Raw genomic sequence first — 12,141 nt, forward strand, 5'->3', positions numbered from 1 at the left:
ATTCGTCTTCAGTTCCTGTCATCAAACTTTTTAGACAATTATTTGTTAATCAGTGACTTCTCTTGAAGCAAGCACTTCATGCACATTATTCCCTATGCAAAGTTGCAAGTTGGCAGCTTTTAAAGGGCCACATTGAGACATAGGATGAAATGAGGAGGAGGTTTGGATAACCTGTTGGGCTCCACAAGGTGGATATGGACCTTGGGCTTGTCCCCCAGGCCAGTAGAACTTTATTGAACCTTGTTGCCCAGATAGAGGTAACTCAAGGCAGCAGGTTGGAAAGAATGAAACTAAAAGCCAAGAGAAGGTCAGAGTTCAAAAAAGATGACCAGTCTAAGGTATTACCAGTGGGTAGGGACAAATCATAAAAGGTATCAGAGATTTTATAAAAGAAGTGAAGGATTTCACAGGGTGAAGTCACATTGAGAAATAGTCAAGTAGAAAATGATTCATTGCTCTTCCTCGAAATGCTCTTAAAGTAGTGACAATAACAAGAGTGGGAGGATTGTTAAGAAATATGAGTAATTCCTGCTTGGTTTCTTATTTTGATTCAGCAGTGGATAGGCCAACTAGTGTGAATATATGGCAGATGGAATGGTAAAGAGTTAAGGATTGATATAGACAGATGAATAAATCAGTGGTGTTGCCAGAATATCTGTCACACAGTGAGGTGAGTAGAGCAAAAAGAGCACCAGGAGATCCTGGGTGCAGAGAAAGGGATGACTTTATGGAGGAGAACCATAGGGTTGGTGGGTAAGCATGTTCTAGAGGTCACTGGGAAGGGCTCATAATCCATGTTTTCCATGTGCCCATTAAGCTTTACAACTATGCATGTTGGCTCCTACCTCCCCTGTTATACTGTGAGCTTCATAATGGCGAGGGCCCCAGCCTGTTCAACCTTCTCATAGGAAGCATTCAGTAAATGGTTTTAATTGAATTAAAAATGGACTTCTAAGAAGATGTATCAAGGACCTCTTTACTGAGAGGTAAAGGAGACTTCAGAAAGGGAAGAAAATGGCCTTAGTAGGGCTCCTGCCTGTAGGGTGCCGAGGACCTGTGATAGTTTTCATGGCCCTAGTTAACCAAGAGTACCTTAACCAATCATGGTTTAATTAGGAGAGAGTGAACATAACTGAGATTTTGTGGTGGGCAAACATCCCTAATATACTATGAATGTGCTGTACTAGGAGTTGGGGACTCCATTCAAATATGTAGTTCTCTTCAAGGAGCCATCAGTGTAATAAGGGACACAACCGAGTAAAACATTGATTAAAATACGTGCAGACAGGTAGTTGCATATGTAAGTACCGTTGTGAGTAAGTGACCATTCTCTAGGATTCCTTATGTTGTCACTATAAGCACTTGTATCCACAATAATTAGCACTGGTTTGATAGAACATTTCACTTCATGCATTGAAAGTGTTTAGGAGTACGTCATGACCCTGGCCATGGGGAGTGTAATCACGCTTCATTGAGAACAAGCAGGTCAGCACAAGACTTGTGCTAAGATGGTCAACACATGTGTACAGCATTATTTGTTCATGAGTGTTAATAATCGTAGCTACCACTTTCTGACCCTTTGTTGTATTTAGGCACTGTACTAAGCCCTTGACCCTCACTCATGAATTGCATCATCACAAAGCTGTGCAAATGATTAAAACTTCCCTGATCTAAAAGGCCTTCTTTTTTGTGTATTTTATGTCCTCTATCCATTTGCAACCAATTACAGATTAGAGCCTATTTCATTTATATATTCAGACATTTGTGAAGGGCCACTTTAGGGACCAAAGACTATCAGTAAGACATGTCCAGTTTTGCCCTTAAGGAGTTCACATCGTGGGGGCCAGTCGGCGTGGAGGTGACATGATGCTGTGGGGCTCCATCAGGATTGTGTGCATGGCTCTGGGAGAGCACAAGAACACAGCATGCTCACAGATGAAGACTATTTCTCAGAGGAGTTGTTTGTTAGTGTTCCTCAAGCCTCCAGTAGGTCTTAAAAAAAAAAGTACATTCAGGTTGAACGTCTGAAAATGAAAATGCCTTTTTCTTTGTAAATTGAAAATGGTTGAGGGGCGCCTGGTGGCTCAGTCGGTTAAGCGTCTGCCTTTGGCACAGGTCATGATCCCGGGGTCCTGGGATGAGCCCCAAATCGGGCTCCCTGCTCAGCAGAGAGCCTGCTTCTCCCTTTCCCTCTGCCTGCCACTCTGCCTATTTGTGCTCTCTCTCTCTCTGTCAAATTAAAAAAAAAAAAAAAAAAATCTTTAAAAAAAAAAGAAAAGAAAATGGTTGAACATTGGCTTATTCATATGATTGAACCAAAGTAGTTTCTCTCTTAAAACAATCCAACTTGTGGTCTGGTATATGTACAAATAGTACATTTGGGCCATAGAATAAGTGTCTGACGCTTTTGTAATAGATTTGCTTACTGTATGTCTGCTATCATATGAAACCAAAGGAAAAAAAATTTTTTTCACATATTTGGAACTCTTTTCAATTGCAGATATTAATGAATGTGAACAGCCCGGACTCTGTGGTCCTCATGGAGAGTGTCTCAACACAGAAAGTTCTTTTCACTGTGTCTGTGAACAGGGTTTCTCAATTTCTGCAGATGGCCATACGTGTGAAGGTAAGATAAACCGTCAGGAGGCCTATAATTATCTCATGATAAAGCAGAGAGGAGATTGCTTTCTGTTGAAGCAGGCAAAGGCTGGAAGACACTATGAGATACTCATGATTTAAGGCCTCCAAGCATGTATGCATCAAGGTGACTCCTCACAGCTTGGGAATTGCTGGGATTTACACATAGGATAACCTAAGGTTATGATGATGAAAATACTCATGGGTGATTCCATTACTGTGAATTAATTAGTGGAAACATGCAGGACATGATGATTTCAGGTCCATGTGGGGAAAGCTGTAAGCAACCTCCCTGATATAACTTAAGACTCTGCCAGTTTTGGTTCAGGGTCATACAGATCGTCTTCATCATTGTGAACATGTGTGATTCTTCTCTGTACCACTGTCAGCAGATTTTCGTTATTTCTCTAACATCCTTAGCTGTAGGTTGGTGTATGTTCTTGCCCATTGGTATTTATTATCTCCTTGAAAGGTAATTGTGTTGTAAGACATTAAGATAAGAGCGTTGGCTTTCTCTTTGGAACCTCTGCATGTTTGTAGGGATACAGCACTGTTTGTATTCATAAGATTTATGTTCTTAATGATTTATTATAGTTTGATAAGTTGAGGAATAATTCACCTGAACCTTTTTAAAAGGAAACTGAGAAGGTGTCCGTAATCATAATTTCAGTCCATCTCTTGGAGCACCTAGGTTATCAAAGAAGTAAATTGCAAAGGTTCTGTCCCGGGCCTATGATAGAACCCAAATTCTTCGCTCTAAAAAAGAGCGCAGCAGGAACTGCCTCCTCTCCTTGCTCGTACCACAGTGGAAGCAAGCCAAGGAACAGTGACCAGGTTCATCTGAAAGTAATTATTATATTGGGAAGAATAAACTGATCTTATAAAAAGCAGGCGATTGTTGAAATTGCTCTCCTGCTGAGTAGACAAAACATTAATGCCAGATTTGGCTTCAAGTGAAAGAGAGATAATGTGGGGTGTGGTTTGAGCAAGCGGATTTTGAGGGGTTTGGAAGCCGTCAAAAGTTGGGAAATGGGGAAAAACATCATTCAAGGTGGCCATGAGAGGTTTGCAAGGATTCCGTGGTACAGTGATTCGAGTTTTACCTGGATCTTATATTTAGACCTTGAGCCTAGAGTTCTTACGAAAGACCCTGCGTGAATACATCCATTGTTCTGCAGAGACGGCGGCATTCCCTGGCAGAGGGTCAGGGTGCTAGCCCATCTGAGTCACTGATGACACCAATGGGCAGAAGGCACATTTCCCCGCATTCCAGAAAAATGCAGGCCTGATTCTTCATTTGGGTCTGAAACATGGATTAGAAGGGCTTCCTTCCCTGAAAAATGGTCCATGTTATAACTACCGACGGTGGTGCCATGCAGAAATGATGTTCAGAAAAAACTGCAGGTCACCTCACATGCTCACTAGCGAAAGTTATTGTTCCAGAAGAATATACCAATATAAATACTTCCGCATCCATTTTGTCTTTTGTACTTAAGCGATTTTCTTTTAATTCCATGTCTTTTTAAATACTGATTTCTTTTTTTTTTACTGATTTAAAAATACTTTTTAAATACTGATATAATCACTGTAATTTACCTGCAGTTCTAGTTCTGTCAGGCATCTACTTGGCAAAGACTTGAATTTTAAAATGTGTTTTTAGAAAACTTCTAGTACTTTGTAAATGACACTATTTAGTATACTTTCTTTGACACTTGGTCCATATTTTTTTACTCTAGAAACTGGACAATTTTATAAGTAGTAAAATGGGTAATTTAGAATACTGTGCTGATATATGGCAGTATAACTAGAGATCTCCCTAGGCATGTTATTCTCGTTCTAGAAGAAGCTGTGCAAAGCTTTCATTTTTTATGGGCTTACTCCATTGCATTAAACTGGTCCAAATTTTCCTTTTTTGGACTTAGCCTGAAACCTGTGACAGTAGCAGAATGTCCTGATTCTACCCCTGGCTGTGGTGTAGGATGAAGCCAGCCCATGTGATCAGGGTTTAGCTGTGGAACTGATGTGCATAGTACTTGAGTTAACACTGAGAAGTGACTGGCTCTCTTCATGCCCTCCCACCAGCTTATTTCTGAACCTCGGGTTTAGGCAGCTGGAGACTTGAGGATGCAGGGCTGGGATAGCCTGCCCTAAGCTGGGCTACCTGCATCCCTCCCAGCTGAGGGAAGGAAGGCCCGTCCCTGATTTCCAGTGGCTTCGCTGGTATCGGCTCCCAGTTACTGAGCCACAGTGGAGAGGCATACTCCATCAGCATAAACTATCTCAGGTATCAGGTAGCATGGCAGATTGTATAGAAATAAAAACAGCACCACTGCATCCTTCCTTCCCCTTCTGTGTGTGGTGTTCTGGGAACATGTACCTGATAGAGGAAGGAGGAACACCTTGATTCTCCTACCGGACATGAAGAACAACAGTGTTCTTTGAAATTCAACTGGAGTAGAGTGGGAAGTATGTGACGGGTGAGCTGTTAATTCATCTATTCATTTACTGAGTGCCTGTCTTGTGCCGGGCAAAACACAGCTCTTGTCCACTTGGTACCTACCTTCCAGGAGCGGAATCTGGGATAAATAAGTAAATCGTACATACAGAAAATTATCTTTTTGCCTTTAAACAATATAACATAGTTATGCTTTAGGGATATAAGTAAATACAGGTTATTTGGGTGCCTGCATGGCTCAACCAGTTAAACGTCTGACTCTTGATTTTGGCTCAGGTCATGATCTCAGGGTTGTGAGATTGAGCCCCATATATTGGGCTCCGCACTGGGTGTGGAGCCTGCTTAAGATTCTCTTTCTCTTTCTATCTCCCCCCCCCCCCCAATAAATAAATAAGCACAGGTTGAAACATGATATGCAGGTCAGGTCATTTTTCACCCATCTCACACATGGGTGTTGGAAAAGTGCAGGGAAACTGGACTCTTCTGATGGACTTCCTCTTCTCTGCTTCCCTTTCTTCCTAGAACTGTGGTTCATCTCCTCCTGCCACCACCTCTGTGTCCTTTAGCTAGAGTGTTTATCTTGTGTAGAAAAGCAAAGGAAACTTTTTACCTCTTTCACTAAGTTCAGTTTTATGTCCCAATTTATCTTATTCATGTGTTTAAAAAATCACAGTTCGTTTGCTCTTTTAGTTTTTTGTTGTTGTTGTTGTTGCTGATCTTTAACTCATGAAAAATATTTATCATCCCATGTGTAAACTGACCCAGGGTTTGGGTTCATCCTCGACAGCAGAATGTGTGTGAGTGTGAAAGTAGGGAAACTTGTAGCCGTCAGATTCCTAAGTGTCACACGTCTGTCCCCTGACGCCCGCCCCACCAAACCAGCCTCTTACTTGGCATCATGCCATGCGTGGGTCTTTGCATGCTGCTCTGGCCAGGGGCCATGGTGCTCTCTCAGTTGGGCATCCAGGTTGAATGAGTGTTTATACAACAACAAGTGCAGCTGGGGACATCAGACATGTCTAGACCTCACTGCTTTCCAGCCTGTTCACACCTTAGAATGGCCACGCTGATCTAGCAGGAACCTAAAGGAGCCCAGCAACACAGCTCCGGTGGCTTACAGAACCTGGTTAGTCATGGCTAATTAGGCCTCCAAACCATGGCCAAAATCCCTCCCTGAAGCCTTGTCTTTTAGAAAGCATCCTCATTCATTCATTTGACAAATATCAAGTGTGTGCTAGGTGCCAGCCACTGTTCTCGGTACGGGGACTATGTTGGTGAACAACAACAATTCCTGCTTTCTCATAAACTACATAATAGGCTAGAAAGACAGAAACCCTGTGGGAACAGGAAGTAGAGCAGGGTGAGGGAGATCTGAGGGCTGGAGCAAGGAATGGAAAGCTGCTACCTTACTAACTTCGGTGGGCTGAGTTGGCCATTCTGCCTCTGTATTGAGAGAAATCAGAGAAATTTTGTGTCTGGGTAACAAGTGAAGCCTTATCAGGTACCCTTTTTTACACTAGTCATCCCCTGGCAGAGGGATAATAGCTTGTCAATAAATAGACCGGAGGGCATGAGATTGTCTGCTGAGGGCCGTTAGCCTCTTGCCCACATGAATTCTCTTTCAGCGGGGGAGTACAAATCAGAGTCCATCACCGAGAGCAAACCCTAATGTAAACTATGGACTTGGGTTGATAATAACGTGTCAGTGTATGTTCATCAGTCATAACAAATGTTCAGGGATGTTGATAGTGGGGGAGCCTGGGCAAGAGGATGGGGAGTTGGGGAGACAGGAGGGACATGGGAACTTTCAGTGAAATTTTACTGTGAACTTGAAACTGCTCTTGAAAATAACCTTTGTTTTTAGAAGTCAGGCATTTCTAGAATTCCCTGTTTATCATAAGAAAGGAAAAATCGGGCGCCTGGGTGGCTCAGTTGGTTAAGCGACTACCTTCAGCTCAGGTCATGATCCCAGGGTCCTGGGATCGAGTCCCACATCGGGCTCCCTGCTCTGCGGGAAGCCTGCTTCTCCCTCTCCCACTCCCCCTGCTTGTGTTCCCTCTCTCGCTGTGTCTCTCTCTGTCAAATAAATAAATAAAATCTTTAAAAAAAAAAAAAAAGAAAGGAAAAATCAAAACCCTTAATTTTAATTCTGTATTCTCCTATATTTTCCTCCCCTGGATATTATTTCTTGCTTTTTAAAATAATACCTCAGACAGGCTCTGTGATCAGAAGCTTCTGCTCCCACTTTCAAGACAATTCTAATGCTGTTTCAGAACTTGACAACTAAAAAGATTGGAAGAAGACCTCTTATAAACATGTAGCCTGAACACTGAATCCCAGCATATTCAAAGAATCCAGCCCTGTTGTTAAATAGCTCTAGAGATTCTAATCCTATAACTTTTTAGGGTATCTTCTAAAAACTGCTTCTTGCTAACTGACTCATTGGAAAGGGAGAACGTAATCAGAGGCAAGTGGTCAGGATGGCTGACCTCCTGAACTTTACTGAGAACAGTGATATCAGAAAGACTACAAGAGGGGCGCCTGGCTGGCTCAGAAGAGCCTGTGACTCTTGATTTCAGTGTTGTGAGTTCGAGCCCCACATTGGGTGTAGACATTACTAAAAAATTTTTTAAAAAGCCTAAAGAAGTTAGGTTTAAACTCTGAGGCTAATTTTGTGTTCATTGGAACCAGAAAGTACGGGTAAAGGCAACTTTTGCCAAATCGAAGAAATAAAAACTAATCTGAAGCAAGCATGGTTTTGTTTTCAGAATATTAGGTACATTTTCTACTGAGAAGTATAGAAAGAAAGTATAAAACCATTGCTGACATTGAGCCAAGGCAGTTGGTGGCTTTGTGGCATGGAGATAGAACTTCATATCTATCACCAAGGAGAAAATATTTTTTAAAATGATTTAGTCAAGTAGGATGTAATATATTACATCTGGCAACTTGGCCCAAAGAGCTTTAGGTTTTTTGGGGTTTTGTTTGTTTTTTTTTTAGTTTTTGTGTTTATTTTGTTGTTGTTTTTTTGTTTTTGGGTTTTTTTTTTTTTTTAATAGCTTTAGGGTCAGAAATAGAAAAATCTAGTAAGAGAATACAACCCGAGTGTTTCTTTTCTAAAGAAAAAGAACTTAGGTTAACAATAAGATCCTTTTCCCCCCCACATGTAAAAAAGGAAAAGGATCCTACAACATTCCAGGTAAAGAAGGGAAACGGCTTCCTGCTATAAAGGCTACTGTTCTTCACGCTCACTCCTCCCGTGAATGTATTTCTGCAGAAGTGAGTGAAAATGGATGTTTAAATCATTAGGGAGAAGGCTGAGGAAATTTTGCTGGAATAAGCTGCTTTTGGATCTGGAATACATATTTTCCATGCATTGCTTGATTGTCTTCCGTATATCAACATTTTTATAAAGAAATTCATAATAGTAGCAGAGAAATTCAAGAGCTCTTCCTAAGCCTTTTATCGCTGCTGACCTTTTAAAACCCCAGAGCTATGGAAAATCATCTGTTCATAGACAGAGAAGTAAACACTTTCCTTGCAGCCAAAAAATAGACATGGAACTGCCAGAAAGTGAAGTCTGCAGATAGTGAGCTGCCCCCTCCACCATCTACTGCCACCCAGCGCTCTGCCAGGGCATCAGGCTTCCTGCATCTATTTTGGTGAATCTTTTGATGTCCTCCACAAGCAGAGTACTTAATAGGTCATGGAAGATTGTTGTGAGTAGTATTTTTATACATTAGGCTTCAGTTGTAATATCTAATACATTGATTCCAGAATTGGTTATTTGTTAGGCATCCAGCTGATGGACTGTTCCTTGGTGGTCTTGGACTCCCAACATGAGTGGACTGGAGATTCTTCCTATAGTTGATGTCATGACCTTATTAAAATTCTCATTTTAATGCTATATATATATATATATATATACACATATATATATATAGCAATATATATAGCAATAATAATATGCAATATATATAGCAATAATAATAATAATAGCTAGCATTTGTTGAATTCTTCTTGTGAGCCAGGCACTATGCTAAGTGCATTGTACCAGTTTTCTCATTTAATCTTCATGACAAACCTATGGGTAGTGTGAGTATTAATTGGAATGTTTTTGGCTGCAATGAACAACTTAAAACAAGGAAATTTATTATACTAAGAAGTGTAGAGATGGTCACCTCTTCTCTGTTAGAGGTCTTTATTCAAATGTCTCTTTCTCAGGGAACGCTTTCTGGCCACCCTTTCTCACATTCACCCTCTAATATTTCCTGTTCCCCCCTTTGCTCTTTTTTAACCACCTTATTCTCCTTCTTTCTCTTGTTGTTTATCGTCAGACCCCATTCCTGGACACTAAGGCTGATGAGGCCTTGTGATCGGTCTTGTTCACAGCTGTATGGCATTGAGAATAATTAGTTAGGGCACAATAAACAGTGCGTGAATGAAAATGTAAAGAGGGGGTCTGTAACTCATCCTGGAATATCAGGAAACAGATACAATAAGATGACTCCAAACTGAGTATATTTTGTGTACTCTGGTGAAGCCTTTTCTATTTTTTGAAGACTTAGTTCTCTAAAGCACACACTGTGTAATTCTGTATTGGGTACAGAAGTGGTTAAGAATTTAGGCTGGATTCCAAGTGTGTGGGCTTGAACTCTGACTCTACCTCCAAGCTGTGTAAACTTGAGGAAGTTACTTAAAGCTCATGTACCTCAGTTCCCCAGGAGCATAATGCAGTCATGGAGTCATTGTAAGAGTTAAATATATTGATGTGTGTTGACAAGTATCAACTTAGAATGGAGCCTGTCCCCATAGATGTGCTCCATGAATATGAATTCTGTTCAGTGTGTTAGCACTTTTTACATTGATACCTTAGTTATGTTGCCATTTGTTTCCTTAATATGTGGACATCTAAAAGGAGGGAGCGTTTAATACCTATTTGTTTTTATGTGATCAGTGCTTACAAAATGCACAACATACAGTCAGATTACATAAGTATTTGTGAACTAAATTGTCTGTTGTAGGACCAGGTCTGGATATAAATGAAGTACTATATTATATACTATCTACTTTTAAACCCCAAATTTATTTAATATAAATTATATAAATCATATAAAATATAGGGTAGTAACCCATTTATATATAATGTGCTTTAATTCTTCACCCTTTGTTTTCCCTAAGAGTTCTAGTTCTATTCACCTCCTAAGTTGTAAAATGTTTCAAGTTTTAAAAGGTTTCAAGTTTTCAAATGTTTTGTGAATCAATTGCCAGTAAACCAAACGGATGGCTAATGCTGATGCTTATTTGCATTTAAACATTGAAGTTGTTATTTCTAGAGATACACTGTCTATTTTCTGTGGCTTCATAACTGATCTTTCTTGGCCTCCTATTTGAATATAGAAAGAGAAAAATTAGAATAGTGAAAAAAAAATGGGAATTTTTTTTGGCCAATCCTATGTTGCTTTTGGGGCCTAAGTGTCAAAAAGATGAATCTGGGGTTTGATATGTTTGGCCTGTGCTTAGGGCTTTCTCCTGGTCCTCATTGGCAGTACCTCTTCGTGTTAAGAAAGACTATATGAAAAGAGAAAATGTACAGTGTGACTCTAAAGTTAGAAGAAGATGTTTATTTTTTGGAAAATCTTGGTTGTAAAAATGTACAGCTATTAAATTAATGCAAGATAGTCCAGTGGTTATAAATAAATATATTCAGAGAAAATAGTGCATTTCAAAAATTTTATAGTGTGTAAAAAAAAAACACAAAATATATTTCACACATTATCTTTTGCAAGTAATTGTGTTAGAAATACGCAATTGAAGTCCAGCCTCTTTTCCATAAGTATCTAAGGAAATTTTTCTGAATGGCATGGAATTTCTTCCCCATGGAGAATTTATTTAAATACTTTACTTTTTGTGGTAGTCCATTATATAACAGTAAATTAGGATGATTTTTTACCTTCAGGAGCAGAGAAGTTTTTTGGTTTTGTTTTTTTTTTTTTAAAGCTTTCTTCTCATTTCTTCCCTTCACATTTTTAGGAATGTTTCTTTTCTGTAGCAGATTTAAATCCTTCTCATTGAACTTTTCCAGTTTTTATATAAAATTCTGTCAGTCCATATTGGGGACAAATGGCTTTTTGAATTCAGAAATACTCTGTGATCCTCTTTTTCTCAAAAGAAGCATAAATGCTTTGTGTATACAGGTTTAGCTTTTGTCCAAAGAAAAAGTGTTTTGTTTTGTTTTGTTTTTAAAGATTTTATTTATTTATTTGACAGAGAGAGACACAGCGAGAGAGGGAACACAAGCAGGGAGAGTGGGAGAGGGAGAAGCAGGCTTCCTGCCGAGCAGGGAGCCCGATGCGGGGCTCGATCCCAGGACCCTGGGATCATGACCTGAGCCGAAGGCAGACGCTTAACGACTGACCCACCCAGGCGCCCCGAATAGTCATTTTTTTAAAAGATTTTATTTATTTATTTGACAGAGAGATGGCGAGAGAGGGAACACAAGCAGGGGGAGTGGGAGAGGGAGAAGCAGGCTTCCGGCTGAGCCAGGAGCCCGATGCGGGGCTCGATCCCAGGACCCTGGGATCACGACCTGAGCCGAAGGCAGACACTTAATGACTGAGCCACCCAGGCGCCCCATTATTATGGAGTGAATTTTTAAAATAATTTACTTAAGATTATAACAGCATTGCTCTGTATTCAGAACAGACTAGAATTCTAATATTCTAGGATATCTAACTTAGGAATTATGACTATTTAAACATGGGAGACACATTTAATGTTCGAAGGGTAGGTCATATTTGATTGTTAAGCATTAATGATGAGACACTAGATCTGAACCAGAGCCCTTGTCAGCTCTGCTCCCTCCCCCAAGAGCCCACCTGAACCACTACGAGTGGGTCCCAGTTACCATCTCTCTCCCCACTCCACATGGTCCTTGCATAAGTTTAAAGATAAACACAGCTAGTAAAACATCCTTTTACACGGGGGTAAAATGTAAAATTAATAAGTTTTTAAATTTTGTGGTTTTGTTTGAACACCCAAAAGAGTCC

The 12,141-nt window shown here is 40.2% G+C and overlaps 1 protein-coding gene across 24 annotated transcripts in view; it reads left to right on the forward strand.

Annotated features, from left to right (window-relative positions):
• The window catches only part of LTBP1 (latent transforming growth factor beta binding protein 1), a 350,994-nt gene that overhangs the window by 271,459 nt on the left and 67,394 nt on the right, over positions 1 to 12,141 (forward strand). For all 24 annotated transcript variants that reach the window (XM_044918765.1, XM_021697673.2, XM_044918773.1 and 21 more), the window contains one exon: positions 2,501 to 2,626. In XM_044918765.1, the coding sequence (XP_044774700.1) occupies positions 2,501 to 2,626 (126 nt within the window). The remainder of the gene's footprint in view (positions 1 to 2,500; positions 2,627 to 12,141) is intronic.

The sequence above is a fragment of the Neomonachus schauinslandi genome, chromosome 10 (assembly GCF_002201575.2).
Source record: "Neomonachus schauinslandi chromosome 10, ASM220157v2, whole genome shotgun sequence".
NCBI lineage: Eukaryota > Metazoa > Chordata > Mammalia > Carnivora > Phocidae > Neomonachus > Neomonachus schauinslandi.